Source organism: Mercenaria mercenaria, chromosome 16, assembly GCF_021730395.1.
Source record: "Mercenaria mercenaria strain notata chromosome 16, MADL_Memer_1, whole genome shotgun sequence".
NCBI lineage: Eukaryota > Metazoa > Mollusca > Bivalvia > Venerida > Veneridae > Mercenaria > Mercenaria mercenaria.
Genome location: NC_069376.1, coordinates 71,957,822 through 71,974,406, shown reverse-complemented (window position 1 = coordinate 71,974,406; position 16,585 = coordinate 71,957,822). Strand labels below are relative to the sequence as shown.

The 16,585-nt window shown below is 36.3% G+C and overlaps 1 protein-coding gene across 2 annotated transcripts; it reads left to right on the top strand.

Annotated features, from left to right (window-relative positions):
* The first annotated feature begins 3,091 nt into the window (after positions 1-3,091).
* LOC123540302 (carotenoid isomerooxygenase-like) lies at positions 3,092-15,343 on the top strand. Of its 2 annotated transcripts, none has more exons than XM_045325200.2 (13): positions 3,092-3,249; positions 3,519-3,708; positions 5,357-5,504; positions 5,800-5,893; positions 7,084-7,207; positions 7,612-7,804; positions 8,222-8,427; positions 8,971-9,113; positions 9,216-9,320; positions 9,889-10,089; positions 10,869-11,016; positions 13,661-13,748; positions 14,121-15,343. In XM_045325200.2, exons 2-13 carry the CDS (start codon positions 3,528-3,530, stop codon positions 14,263-14,265), a joined length of 1,776 nt encoding a protein of 591 aa, XP_045181135.1. In that variant the 5' UTR covers positions 3,092-3,249; positions 3,519-3,527; the 3' UTR covers positions 14,266-15,343. The 2 variants fall into 2 exon arrangements, with proteins under 2 accessions (XP_045181135.1, XP_045181134.1); XM_045325199.2 differs by having other exon boundaries at positions 3,095-3,261.
* Positions 15,344-16,585: the final 1,242 nt, after the last annotated feature.

The window sequence follows — 16,585 nt, the reverse complement described above, 5'->3', positions numbered from 1 at the left end:
AAATACGATTTGGTAATGGCGTTGTGTGTTTGTCGGGGTTGGGTATGGATGGTGAACGGGATGAATGATGACACAGAAATCTATGACACAAATACCAAGTCAATTAAAAGAAAATATTTTACATTTTTTGAAGATGGACAGGGAGGGGTTTATGTGTGTGTTCGGGGGTGTGGGGGGGGGGGGGGAAGGATAATGTGGGCACAGGGAGAATGAGACTAAGCCTGACGATTTTAAAAAACTTAAAGTAAAAAAAATCGAAATGCCCGTTTGTACCTGAAATAATGTACAAAGGGACACATAGGATCTTCCTCCGCCATTGAAGCTGGATAGTCGTCATATGATTTTAAATGTAAACCTCCAACAAAGAAATAGAACCCATGACTGATTAATAGAAAATCTTCGCGTTTTACAGTGCACTGGTATAAAACACAGTAACACTGTATAGGTTAAGTGGCTGCGGGTATATAACAAGTGACACGGACAGGTTTAAGTCTCTCGTGTGCGTTCCTTTATATGAACTGGCTTAACAAGATCGGTGCAGTTCACATTACTCGCATCTGCATCAAATTGCGATTGAATGTCTTTCAAACCAGCAGCTGGCTGAAAAGTTACCTATACTCATCAAAGTTGCACACAACTATTTTGAAATAATATTTTCTCAAAATTTAGACCCAAACTGCCCACCAGAGGCCAACATACCTATATTTCAAAATCTCCCAGGAGAATCCCCTGCTTCCTACGCCCCCCCCCCCCCCCACACACACTTACACCTTAAATGAGGGGAGTACCTTCCATTACCTTAAAATTAAGACAAAAAAAAATTGCACCTGAGGCCACCATTTCATACCTGGCAAGTTTTAAAAATTTCCCAGGGGAAGAGCCCCTGACCCGCCTTCTCTAAAATGACAGGGGTACCCACTCCCATACATAAAAATTTATAACAAAAAGCATTTCATACCAGTTTTTTTAAAATGTTCCAGGGGGGCGGTTCCCCTAAGCCCCCTAAAATAAGGGTGAGTACCCCTCCAGTACCTCAAAATATAGACCGAAAATGCACCACAGGCCAACATTTCATACCTGTATATAGAAAACTCGTCCCCCACAACCCCCATCAAAAAAGGGGGGAAAATACGGACAGAGACCCCCTGTCGCACCTACCGCACATAAAATTACGTAGTCCTGGAATAATTTTATGCCATTTAAGCACTCATTGCATACTCATGCATGCAAGCATGCACTCATCCAATCTTGTCTCTAAGTAAAGACTGTTGAACTTACCTTATTTTGCTGTGCGACATTTAGCGTTGGTGTTGCGACATATAACGGTGGGCAAATTTTTGCGACATTCAAAGTAAAATGTGCGACATTTAGCGAAAGACGATTTTGCGACATTTAACGGTGGTTGCGACATTTAACGATGATTGCGACATTTAAAGGTGTTGCGACGTTTAACGGTGCCACAACTCTTTAGCACTTTTTTCTGCGTAGCATATTAGGCGTTAAAAAATGTTTGTTTCCGATATCTCGACCTACCCTAAATTTTTGGCCCGACCCTAAATGTTTTTATGGTCTTGGAGAATATGTTTTTTCAACTTTTTAACAAAAACTACTGCACTTTTTTTCTTTTTTTTTTTTTTTTTTTTTGCTTTAAACATGGTCAGTGATGTTAAAAATCAACTTACTCCTGCTCTAAAGGCATAACCCCCTTATTTGTATTCATTTTTTGACACAAAAATAATTTCCGAAAAGTCTCACTTAATAAAATTTTTTTTTAAAAAAATCCGACCTACCTACCCTAACATTTTTAGCATGTTACTGGAAACAAAGAATTTTTTAGGCCTTAAACACAATGATGGATTTTTCTGTCTTTCATTCAGTCAGCATCAAGGTTATAAAATATAGCCCTGTTGCTAAAAATACCAATCTGATTAGCTAATGAAGCCATGTGAAATAAGACGTGAAACTGGGTTTAATGGAGAAAAAAAATCTTTGAACTTATGAAACACCCCTTGCATTTCTCAAGTACATACGAGTGGTTTAAACATGTTAGATTAGAAAAAAAAGATTTGCTCGAGATTTTATCACTCTGCTATACCTAAGCATTATTTTAGAACATCCTAGTCGTTTTTGATTGGTCAGTTATAGTTTTGTAAGTATCACTAAGTGCCCTTTATCTGTTTGAGGAAGGGTCTCAGTTCTTTGAAGTCGAGCCTTAATACTTCTGTGACCTAATAATTAGGTGTTTGCCAATTTAACCCGGAAGCAGGTTAACAAGTGCTTACAGGTATTAGCTGTGTTTACATGTATCACTTATTATCGCAAAACAGTCTTGTCATATCCTTTTAAGGCGTTGCTGAAAACATGTTTATAATGATTATCAGAGTCTTGACATTTCTTTAAAAAATCCAAAAATAAAACAAATTCATGTTTTCAAGGAGATTGCATTGCTTCTTATAAGACTTCTTGCAATACCGTTAGAGAGGGTATACAACACATGGCGTAGAATGCACATTTTTGATATTAGACATTTATCATTTATCCTAAGGTAGATTTTCATTGCTAAAACTATTTAAAATGACCACCTAAAACAAACAACTTAAGTGCATGCTTGTTTGCTTGGACAGGAATCTTTACTTATGCTAAATAAAGATTCATGGCTTGAAGTATTGCAGAAGTATGTAATAGTCTTGTTTAATAAACTGTATATTTATGCATACACGTTCCAACCCGACAGAGCGAGAAAGTTGGTGTAGCTTCTTAATTAAGGAGGATAGTGGTCTAATACTGGTCTTTCCTATGAACGAGTGTTAGGCAAACTGCCTGTGCTTGACCGAAATACCGTTGAAAAGGGGGTGTTATACACAATAAGATAATAAACAAACATAATTATGGTACTGGAAATATATGACGCCATCTCATCCGATATAAATTTAAATCAATCTTTTATGGCAGACATGAAAACTCTTTGTTTAAATTGGATGTAACCATCAAGTCTAAACACATAATCTTTTTAAAAGAGGAAGTTCAGATAGGTAACCGAGTTATGTTATCAAAGATAACATCACGTGAGCAGGGTTATAAATTTGTAGATTTGTTTTGACATGTTTAACACAGAGTTCATGTATTTTTTCAATTTTTAATACAAAAGCAAATTTTTCAAGCTGTTGGCTAAGATTTAAAGTTAGATTTGCTCCAACTTTAGGCTAGAACATTGCACCGACAACCATTTAGGGAAAACACGACAGTTCGGTTAGAATAGATGTATAATAATTTTTGCATCATTTTGTTTTAGTCTGTTTATCATTTGACAATATATAAACTAAAGTTTACAGATCTTTTGTTAATTATGCTTAAATAAGATTTTACCGTGCATTAGATATCGTTACACACCTTTCCAGTTAACAACATAACTTCGACACAAACGATGACTTTTTGTCTGTAAAGTTCATATTCGTTCAATTGAAAAATAAAATACCGTTTAATTTATTAACATGCAACACGTCGTGTTTTTTTTTCAGTAATCGCAGATGGAAATCAAGCAGTGTTTAGCTGCATGTTTGGTTGCGGCTTTAACATGTGCCATAGCGGACACCTTAACTGAGGATGAACTTACGGAAATGATTAAAGACGGATTCAGGAATGTTGAAAGGGAAACAATAAACGGACAAGTTATTTTAGAAGATGGATACATTCCTACTTGGCTTTCAGGCAAGTTATTGTTATACCATTTCATTTATATTTAATGAAAACTTTTAGACGGTTTTAAATATTTAAGAAGCCTAAAGCTGATCAATATCAACCTGCACCTCCGTGTAGCCTGATCATTATCTGCATTGTTCGCTATTCATTCAGTTCATCATGAACTCCCCTGTGAACTATAGATACCACTGTCCAAATTGAAAGATGGAGCAGTCCATTTTTGAAATTCAGCGTGGTCAGGGTTAATAAAGCAACACAACTGCGAACTTGATCTGCACTGGTTGCAAAGGCAAAAACATTTGCCGCCAGCAGGCATAGGAATTAATAACAGCGAAATAAAGACTACCGAATAAATAGAAAATTCGGCAATCGCAAAATCAAGAACTCGAGAAATAAATAAAAAAAATAACCGCGAAATGAAAAACTCGTGAATAAATCTAAAATTTGATAATGCGAAATAAACTCGCCAATAAATAGAAAATTTGATAACAGCGAAGACTAAATAGAAAATTTGACAATCGCGAAATAAAGAACTCACGAATAAATCGAATATTTGATTACCGCGAAATAAAGAGCTCGCGAATAAAGCGAAAATTTGATAACTGCGAAATAAAGAAATGGAGAATAAATCGAAAATTTAATAACAGCGAAATTAAGAACGCGCGAATATAAAGATATTAACTGTAGTATTCAAGATAGAACACTTCGAGTAGCGTCTTGAAACTTGGCCTGTGTGAAGTTGACTATATTTCAAACTTCATACCAAAAGAGCCAACCAGTTGTTTTACACGAGACGTCAAAGTTGACCACCAAAGTCCGTTTTTGAAAATGACGTCGCCGTGTATCCTTAGCAACTGTTACGGGTACTGCAACGGCATCAGCCAACAAATGTTCATAAAGTGTAGCCTATTCGACAAGAATTTTTTTTTCTGTATGCTGATATAAAAAAACAAACATTGTTTTACGCCAACAAATGTTTGATTTTTTCAATAAACGGCGTTTAGAACGTATACCGAGTCCAAACGATATATAAAATTGGAGTTCACCGACTCCAGGTTTTCGGTACGTTTGATTTTATTACGTAGGAGCGGCGGCTCAAACTTGCCCTTCCTGGTTTCGTATTTACGAGATACTAGGACTTGTACGAGTACGACTATATGTGTAAGATTTCATTCTTTATATATTTTAATAAGCGTCTGAGATGTCAATATTCAAAATGCAACAATTTTCAAACAATTTATCGGAAGTTTATAAGGATAAAACCTGTCTTGTCATGATTGTCATGTAACTTATAGAAGTTCTGATTTATTTTGAATAGAGCTTTTTGATCTAAAATTTCAAAATAACGAAAATTAAACCCTGACCAGTAAAACCAAATCCCGCCGCCAAAATATGTGAAGATTTGCATGGAGTGGGTAATTAACCGGACAAGCTCATGGTAACCAATCTTTCGTGCGTGCTTAGGGAGGATTATGGATAATATCAAGAAAAACAAGATACAAAAAAGCTTTACTCTCATGGAGTTGCGGCTTACGGAGGATTAGGGATAATATCAAGAAAAGCCTTGTTTGAAATATGGTCAGCTTCATACAGGCTATCAAAATAGTCGTAAATATTTCTTAATATCAATTATTTGATTAAAGTTTGATTATTTCAGGTAACTTTATGCGGCACGCTTGCGGCGCATTTGGTGAGACGGACAACATGAATAAAACACTGCCTAATTACATAGAACATCTATTTGACTGCATAGAGATCGGAAACAAATTCAGGATTGAAAATGGCAATATTACATTCACAAATAGGTAAGATTTTAGATCGCATTTCTTTTTGTCGTTTGACATAATAATGAAGAGACCATATGTATTTGGAATCCTTTGGCTTTACGCTTGTTTCTCATAGATATAAATAATATGGACATTTTATTGTTAAATGGAACTCATTATCATGGTTTTAAGTTTTATTTCAACAACACAGAACAAAGTAGCAGCCAAAGCAAAGTAATCTGCATGAAAGAACTAATATGTCTCAGAGAGAGAGAGAGAGAAAGAGAGAGAACTACTAAAGTCTCTTACTAATTATTTAAGTCATTATTTTTAGATGGTACGATACGACAGTAAACGACATCTATAATTTCTACGGGAGAGAAATGAACGAGTCTAGCCTGTTTCACACCACGACCTTATCAAAACTGGTAAGATTGTATGTTTTCAATTTGATTTGCCATTCATGTCATTGTGGAATGGTGTCTAAATGATAATTGTAACTACAAAACCAGTTATTTTGTTGATCTAAAATATTGTGGCACAAGCTGCTCCTTTACTCATAGACCTAGGGTTACCAAACCTCACACAAATGACGAGAACTTGTACACTTTCGGTTTTAGGTTTTATATTAGGCCAGTTACACCAAAGAAATGGCCCTTGACTTTGTCAAATTCAGTTCATTCTATAAGGCAAGTTTTTGGCACGCACTGCAGCTTAATAAGTTATTGACATAGTCAGTAAACTTTACACAAATGTTTATTAGTATGAGAAGTTTTGCACCTGGGTATAGAAATTGGGTCTTTACAGCAAATGTAACAGTCAACTAGAGCGATACAGTCCCTCAGGGGTATCTTGGTTATGACTGTACCCAGTTGTATTTTGAGTGTAGTTTGGGCATTGGTTAACACCGATCAGAATGGCCGGTGCAACAGTGTCCTATGGACACATATCTTGTTTTGTTATTTTTTTTTATCATTGTTATCATTTTATCAGTTGTAGTAGTAGTCAGGGCCGTAAGAACAGGGGGTGGGGGCACCCTCAATTATTTGACCGATTAGGTTAATTACCTTAGCAATGTTTTGACAGCGAGTCAATTTTAGCTGTGCCCTGCAGTTCTGTAATTGTTTTAGATGGGCTAAGCACGCACAACCAAAAAAAATCAAAAAAAAAAAAAAAAAAAAAAAAAAAAACGCGTTGTTTAACGTTTCTTTGATCTGGGTCTGTTATAGGTCGGCTGTGTGCCCCCCGCCCCCCAATCCCAATCTGAAAATGCTTCCTACGTGCCTGGTAGTAGTAGTTTTTAAAAAGTATCTTACTGTTCAGTTATAGTTCAGAAGTCTATCATAATTGTTATCAACGCAAGAAAACATATTATATACTATCAAAACATATTCAGACACTGTGATTATAATATATACATTTGTAGTACACACGTATCAATTGACTACCGGCCAAGATTCGATATATGAAGCCGGAACATTAGTAATGCCTGTTTCAATCTGTCCGAAATCGCAATCGATGCAAGCCTTGAATTACCTAAAACGTTTTGCTTCATTATACTCAAAGAAAAATATCCCTAAATTATTTTAACACATCTTTCTTTTTCTTTACTTTCAAGAATCCTACACAGTTGGACATATGGAGCGCTAATTTGTCGGATAATTCGAAGTTGGAGAAGGTTCATCACGTCAGTTGGTGGCAAATAGGAGATGACGTCATAGCCATGTCAGAGTTTCCTATCGGCAAGTATACGTATTGCGACCTTCCCAGATACAGTCAAACCTGTCTGAACAGACCATCCACTGGAACTCCAAAAAGAGGTCTTTGTTGAAAAGTGTTCTCTAATAACCGGATGAATTCCCAATGGGAGTTAAAATTGTGGTCTTCGAAGAAAGATTTTGACATGATGGTCTTTATTCGCGAGTGATTGATTATAGGATAGTTCAGTTTTGTGCTGAACCTTCTTATTTTTGAGTTACAGCAACTCTTCATGATTCAACGACAATTAGTAAGATCAAACCGTTATCCTCGGCGTCTATCGCAGTATTGCTAAAAGTAGGCCCAACAGACACTCCTCGCTGCATAAAGTTGATCTATACTTTGTTCCTCGCTGCATAAAGTTGATCTATACTATGTATCTTTTCAGGCGTGATAATTGACCCGGATGAAGTAGCCCATAAAGGTTATATCCAGTACAACGACGATAACCTAGGTGTTCCTAACTCAATGCAATACTTCACCAACAACAACCCTGCACACGAGCACACTGAACCCGATGGTACACTATGGAGCGCCGTTGCGGTCATAAAATTTGAAACTCGAACGCTTTTAAAATCCTGGTGAGCATAAGTTATGTACCATCAGTACTAGTCTTACATAATACATAATTCATTTTGTATCATTCTAGCATAATTATGATTTGATTTGCGAATTTTTGAAAACACAGTTGAAGGTTGATAGGGAATAAATTTAAGTGTATCCCTTTATCGTACACATTCTAATTCTGAGCGGGCAGCTCATACTAAAGAAACTGAAGGTGATTTGATTATGTTAAATCCGATTTTCGAATTTTCTTCAGTGTATAGAATTATTCAAAACCAAACTTCAATTATTTTCAACACTACAATTTGTAATAATATGTGTCTCTCGCCTACTGCCTAAATTACCCTGACGATGGCATCTAAATATAGATTCTAAAGATAGAATGTATGTAAATATAGATTCAAAATATCTAAATATAGATTTGATTTGTATAGGAGAGTTGTGTACAAAGTCGGTGCAGACAAAATTCGTCACGTGATTGGTACCTACCACTATGAAGACACAGACGTTACTAAGTGTCGGCCAGGTACACCGTACGAAGATTTTACTGCTAGATTTGGATACCTTCACTCATTTGCAATGACGGAGAATTATATAATTTTACCGGAGACCGCATACATGATTGATACGTGTGTATTTGGTGAGTGCTCGATGAGAAGTTTTGAAATAAAAGTTCATACTGTGTAAACGGTCATCTGTATTCTTTAATTTGACAATTATTCTAGTCCACTACACTAGCTGCTTGACAAAGTGTCAAACAGAGACATATTATTACTATTGTATTAATATATCTCCGGGTGAAAGCAGGTAGCGACTTAAATTAAAAAAAAATAATTTGTAATGTTTGACTAACGCTTATATTTTAAACATATTTTATTCCCATAATGACTCATTATATACATAATTCAACGACTGATAATTACACGACAAGAATTAGAATAAAAGACATGATGCCTTATAGAATTATTCTCCTTTACGCGAAACTAGTCTGCTCCTAGGCTGTTAATATTAACGTCCTGACTGTTATTTTCCCATGACTGACAGCCTTGAGGCAAACCTTAGCTCTGAACATTTACATTTGTTGCATGCTTAATGTTTGCCTTCGTGTAGGGTATAGTAACCAATGTCAACCAAAGCGAAAGGTTTATATGAAGAATGATTGTCCTTTATAATTTCCTTTCAGCATTCTACAACAAGTATGAGCCATTCTTTTCACAAGGATTCCACTACGAACCGTCAGGGTTGTCAAGATTACTGGTTATGAGGAAATCTGACGGCGTTTTCGTTGCTAACATTACAGTTCCGCCTATATTTATAACACATCAGGTACTCTACAAATGATTAGTAACAGTTATATAGTAATAAACTTTGCGAATATATTGCATGCTCAAAATTAGGAGATGTTACAGCACATGTTATATTTTGCAGCTTGGAGCGTATGAAGATGGCGATTCTATACATATGGATATGCTCACGTACAATGACGCCGGCATCTACACACAACACCTGTATGTGGAAAACCTCTTTAATAAGGTAAATCAATAACAGAATCATAATAACGGGTCTGACCTTTATTTCAGTCATAAAATACAGCTCATACGAAAGTGTGAACGCTTTACTTATTACCGATCAATCGAGATAGGTTATCATTAATTAAAAGTACTGGCCTGAACAGATGAATTAACAATTTCCAATCTCGATTAAACGATAAGAAGAAATATTCTATCCTTGCTCATTTACACGTGCCGGGCAATTGACGGAACTTCCCGTTTTGATTTATTTGATTTGATTTATTCGGTTAGCTACTTTAGCACTAGTAGTCGGTTAGAATTACACAAATATAGTACAGTAAAACCTGTCTTATTCGACCGTGTCTGGGACCAACAAATTCGGTCGGATAAAACAGGTTGTCGGATTTGACAGGTTAATTCTTATGTATAATCAGCGTATGGGACCAAACATCAATGCTGGTTTTAGCAGAATGTCGTTTAAGTCAGGTGTTGGTTAAGGTATATGTCGGATAGATATTAAAGCGGATAGCACAGTCCTTGACCAGGTTAGTCTTAAACTGTGTTAATGTTGCATTCTCTATTTAAAACAGCATACATACACCAGTAACGTTACCCGTATCACCATACACATGTCTAACTGGACCGCGAGCTTGCGCAGTCTTCGTGAGCCTAGAAAACCACCGGCGGCATTTGAAATGTCCAATATAAACTACAAATACAACGCCAAGAAGTATACCTATGCATATATGGCGAGGAACTTTGCCATGAAGGACCAGAATGCGCTTACCAAGGTTTGTACTTTAGTTTTATCTTGAGCGTAATCGCGAAAAGTAATCCGAAGTATCCATGTACAGTCAAATTTGTTTTTAAAGACAACCTGTGAATTAAGTTTAAACTTATTTTTTTTACATCGATTGTAGAGTGATGTTCTTACGACTTACATTAACTACTCCCGATAACTGCTTCCTGGAGTTCTGATCAGTACTCGCGCCAGAAGAAGGGATTTTTAAGGTCACGTTAAATTCCGCTGATGGCGTTCGAACCCGCGACATCCGGGTTAGGAGTCCGACGCCCTACCCCTACACCGTGGTACCATCTGCGAAACATACCACCATTACAAGTATAAAACCTGTCTGCAAAGACCTCCATTTTAACTGCCATCAGACCATTATCAATAATAACCTATTAATAGAGACCACATGGGAGCAGCTATCATTTTTTGATGTACCTATGTGTGGTCTTCATGAACAGGTTTGACTGCAAATAAATGTATAACATCAATTTGTAGCACCAACTGTACGTTACGTCTTACAGAAATAATAAAAAGTGACAATTTTTGTATGCATTTTGTGATGTTTGTTATTTTTATACTGCTAATGTTCCTTCAAACTCCTCACAGCGATTGGAATGGATAAGCCCGTCCCCCCACCCCCACCCCCACCCCAAACCACCCCCTCCTCAACGATCGTTCCGTAAGGGGAAGTTACTCTGCGGAGATTCTGATGTTACTTTTCTGAACATTTTGAGAACTTGTCAACTGTAAAACACGTACTTTTTATTTTATACACAGTTAAATGTAGACACAGGAGAAGAGATCGAGTACCTGTACCCAAAAGGCATGTTTACACAGGAGCCCCAGTTTGTTTCAAGACCCAATGCCGTATCAGAGGATGACGGTGTCCTCCTAGCTCAAGGTGTTGATGGCAGAAAACATAAAGGTACGTGTGACGTCAAGACAGAAAACAAAACGGTACGTCTGACATGACGGGAGAAACATTAAGGTACATGTGACGTGATGACAGAAAACATAAAAAGGTACGTGTGACACGACGACAGAAACATTAAGGTACGTGTGACATGATGGCAGAAAACATAAAGGTACATGCGACGTGACGGCAGAAAGCATAAAGGTACATGCAGCGTTATGGCAGATAACATACAGGTACGTGTGACGTGATAGCAGAAAACATAAAGTACGTGTTATGGCAGAACACATAAAGCTATGTTTGACGTGATCATAGAGTACATAAAGGTACGTGTGACTAACCGAGGAAAACATAAAGTACGTGTGACGCGATGGCAGAACACATAAAGGTACGTGTGACCTGATGGGAGAAAACATTAAAGTACGTGTGACGCGACGATAGCAAATTTAAAGTACATGTGACGCGATAGCAAAAACAGAAATTTAAAGGCACGTGTGACGCGGTGGCAGAAAACATAAAGGTACGTGTGACGATAGAAAACTTAGAGGTACGTGTGACCTGACGGCAGAAAACATAAAGGTACGTGTGACATGACGATAGAAAACATATAGTACATGTGACGTGACGGCAGAAAACATAAAAGTACGTGTGGCATGAAGATAGAAAATATAAAGGTATGTGTGGCGTGACGGCAGAAAACATAAAGGTATGGGTGACCTGACAGCAGAAAATATGAAGGCACATGTGACGTGACAGCAGAAATATATAGGTACGTGTGACGCGACGTCAGAAATTATAAAGGTAAACTTGACGCTGTGGCAAAAAACATAAAGGTACGTTTTGATGCAACGGCAGAAAGCAAAAATGTATGTGTGACGCGATGGCGTAAAAATGAAGGTACGTGTGACGTGATGGCATAAAACATAAAGGTACATCTGACGCATGGCAGAAAACATAAAGGTACGTGTGACATAATGGCATAAAACATAAAGGTACATGTGACGTGACGGCAGAAAACAAAATGTCTGGTGAAGCGAAACATAAAGATACGTGTGACGAGATGACATAAAACATACAGGTGCATGTGACGTGATGGTAGAAAACATAAAAGTACGTGTGACCTGATGGTAGATAACATAAAGGTACGTGTGACGCGTTAGTAGAGAACATAAAGGTACGTGTGACGCGGTGGCAGAGAACTAAAGGTACGTGTGACGTGACGGTAGGAAACATAAACGTACGTGTGACGCGAGAGTAAAAAACATAATGGTACGTGTGATTCGATGGCAGAACACATAAAAATACGTGTGACGTGACGTCAGAACACATTAAGGTACGTGTGACACGATGGCATAAAATATAAAGGTACATGCGAGCTATTCCATGCCAGTCAAACACTGCTAAAATACCATTACCGTGTGACGTCACCCGGGCAGAATACACCAGCAAGCGAGAGTGACATCTGTTCGAGTTAAATATAAGTCACAGTCACACGCTGTCATAGATATTTATCTATTGTTTCACAAAAAAGACAGAAAAATGTAATAGATGTTTTAATGATTAAATAGCGCATACTGGCTTAAATTGAGCGTATATATATTCATATGGAGCAGTTATGTCATTGATTTGGCTAAACACGAAGCAGATATTGCCCTAGGCTCAAAATGGCGAGATTGACATTCTGTTTCGAGGTGACAATATCAATGTCACAGTCACCTCTTCATAAGGATTTATCTTATTATCAAAACAAAATTAAGACATGAAAAATGTTAAAAAGATGTTTTTAATTAATTTAAATTAACAGTTTCTTCTTTAGCGCGATAATCGCCTGTGTACACATTGAATAGTGACGTCATTACTATATGTGTACAAGGGAGGCAATTATTTCATGATTTGGCTAAAACATTGAAGCAGTTATTTGCCCTTATATGACATTCAAAATATCAGTGCGGTCACATGACTTGACAGTTTCTTTCGCTTGGTCACGTGCAAAAAAAGGTTGAAAATGTTTCTGATCTCTTTCTCGGTAATGGGATTTCATCATTGTAGACAAAAGTGAGGTATAATAAAATACAATGTTCAGCAGAAAACAGAAATGTTCGTGTATAACTATAATACTCTGTGTACACATTGAATAGTGACGTCATTACTATATGTGTACAAGGGAGGCAATTATTTCATGATTTGGCTAAAACATTGAAGCAGTTATTTGCCCTTATATGACATTCAAAATATCAGTGCGGTCACATGACTTGACAGTTTCTTTCGCTTGGTCACGTGCAAAAAAAGGTTGAAAATGTTTCTGATCTCTTTCTCGGTAATGGGATTTCATCATTGTAGACAAAAGTGAGGTATAATAAAATACAATGTTCAGCAGAAAACAGAAATGTTCGTGTATAACTATAATACTTAAAAAGCATAGTTCTCATAGAGAAACAAAATATTAATGTAACTATTCTAGAGGAAAAAGAAAACATAAAATTTGATGCATATGCAAGCATATTATTTGCTTTAAATATTATGTAACACGTTGTTTGGGCAGAAAACATGAAGCCACGAGTAAATATAAACTTTTGTATAGCATTGATTTATTTGTAAACTATAAGTACTCAAACTAAACGACCCCTTTTATAACAATTATTGTGCATAATTTCAGCATTCATGGTGATTGTAGACGCAAAAACAATGAAATTAATTGGTCACGTGACAGCTCCAGATCTTGCTCTGTTCGGACTCCACAACAAGTAAGTCCTTATGTGATCTTCAATTTACTAACATATCCCTCTGATTTGTCTTCCACGTGTCTTTCCACGAGTTTTCCACGTGATGCATTAGTCTGAAAATGAATGTCTACTACCAGTTTTAATATAACTGAATCAATACATATTGACTTATAGGCGTATGAATCATAAATCAGTACAATCAAACCTGTCTTAGCCGACTGGGACAAACAACTTCGGTCGATTAAAACAGGTTGTCAGATATGACAGGTTAATTGTAATGTTAAAATAGCGTATGGGACCAAACATAAATTCTGGTTGTAGCAGATTGTCGTTTAATTCAGGTGTCGGTAAAGGCAGGTTTCACTGTATTTCTGTTGTTTTTTTTTTTTGCAGGTTGTTTCCGTTTCATAAAGGAAATTCTTCAGGATCTGACAGTAAATTAAGTTCTGGATCTTCAAAAATAGAACCATTCAGCTGCAAACTCTATATGTTTGTGTTTATCTGTGTATTCATGCGCGTGTGTCATATAAGTATATAAGTATTTCTAAGAACGTATATACTTTTATTTAAGCCTTACCTCATATGTGTGCTAAAACATTTGATTTCATTAAGAGTGTGACGATCATTTATATGCCTATAACTATAAAGTCTGTAAAAAGATCCTTAAAGAATGCAACCAAGAACAATAATAGCAGACTCGGTTTGATTGAGTCTGTTCATGGATGTAATGAAATGTGCAACACCTCTCACGACCCCTAGCACCGGCTTAGGCGGAACTCTATTACATATATGTTGAATGGACTCCATGATCCCAAAGGATCAGAAAGTATAACAACAAAAGACATCAACGTAAAGCATCTTTAAAAATATAAAATTGGTAGTATTTTGAATTTCTATTACGAAATCCCTATACAATATGTTTTATTCTTTGAGCATTTTGATTTTTGGTATTTTTGCGTCTTGATTCTTGCTTTTTGCTGTTTGTGTTTTGTGTTTTGCTTCGTGGTTTTTGCTTTTTGCGTGTTGCTTTTTTTGCGTTTTGGGTTTAGTATTTTCTAACATGTACATAACTGTATAATATTGAAGCAAAACGCAAAAAGCAAAAAGCAAAAAACATGTCGCGCCGGGATTCCATACGTTTGTATTAAACGAATATTGTGTACTGTTACCGGGGTGATCCACATTTTGGTGTATTCTTGGGAGGTTACTCTTACGGAGGATTCCGGAGATGGCCGAGGCTTCCCGATTTAACATCATATAGAAAGTGTTTCTAGGCCGGCAAGGGTGATGAGATTATGAGACAGTTGAGTTCGATGATTTAAAGATATACAAAAACAATTTCTAATTGAACAAATGTTACATTGAAAATCAATGCCATAAATGTAACTGAATAATACCACACGAATTAATATTCTATACCATTTTTTATAAATGTCAATCCATTTCAAATCATTTTTACCATATGGTCATTTTTGTGATATTGTGTTTGCAATGTCTCAGATCTTTGTGTGGAAAATGTCTTTGAATTCTTTATGTCTTTTCATGTTTATGTCACAAAGGTGTTATACAATAATAAAACCTCTTTACAGAAACCGAGTTTGTATTCTTACCAGCGTATTATTAGTTTTATATCATAAATAGCTTAAGCTATGAACGCCAGAAATTTTCAGCAAAAATGATTTTCAGATCATAGGCTCACTACGGCGTTGATGGTATTTGGTAAAATTTGCATACCGTGCTTGGTTTAAAAAAAGTGGTCAAAACTGATTTTAGACAGCTACGCCGAAACAAACTTAGATTTATGCATGTATTATTATTCATTATTTGATTTATCTAGAAGCTCTCCGGACATCGCTACGGCCTTCGTGATATATTCTTACACATAAGAACTCAAAACACGGGTTATTCTACGATAAACCACGGTTGGGAACTTATTATTTCTTAATTACACTACGAATAAATGTATTCTTTGCGATTCCGGTACATTTTTTAATTACCATTCCGTTGTTCTTGGAAACTGTAAACATGTTTTAAATATCCATAACCAGAGCCTAGAAATCAACAACACTGCTAAAAGCACACGCTGAAGGTTTTTAAACGATTTTTATCTCTCATTGTTACAAACATGAAATTACCAATAACTGTTTATATAACTTAAAAATTTGGTAAACTGGAGCACAATTTCAAGAATAATAACTTTACATTCGAGTTATTTTGAGTACGGACACATTTCGAGTACGAATGAGTAAGAACGTAGTGACAAGCCTTTCTTTTAAACGACATGTCCTCCTAAACCATCTGACCAATTTTGATGAAATTTTACAGGAATGTTCCTTGGATAGCCTTCTTTAAAAATTATTCAAAAAATTGAATTCCATGTAGAACTCAGGTTGCCATGGCAACCGAAAGGAAAAACTTTAAAAATCTTCCTTGTCCAAAACCACAGGTCATATGGCTTTTATATTTGGTATGTAGCATCATCTAGTGGTCCTCTATCAAGAGTGTTAAAATTATTATTACCTTGAACTACCGACCTACTTTCTTGTTTTTTAAGATACAGCCTTGAAATTTGGATGACATGTACAGTTTTGTACACCGATCTTGAACCTGATTTTCAGTGACCTTGACCTACTGCCCTACTTTCTTGTTTTTTAAAATACAGCTTTGAAATTTGGATGACATGTATAGTTTTGCTTGCCAATATTTAAACAGAACAGACTTTCAGTGACCATCAGTGTGACCTACTGACCTACTTCTTGTTTTCAAAGCTACAGCAAAAGGATTTGGACCACGGTAATTTTTTTTTACAAATTTTAAAAGTAATCTTGCATAATCTTTACCTTGACCCACTCTCCTAA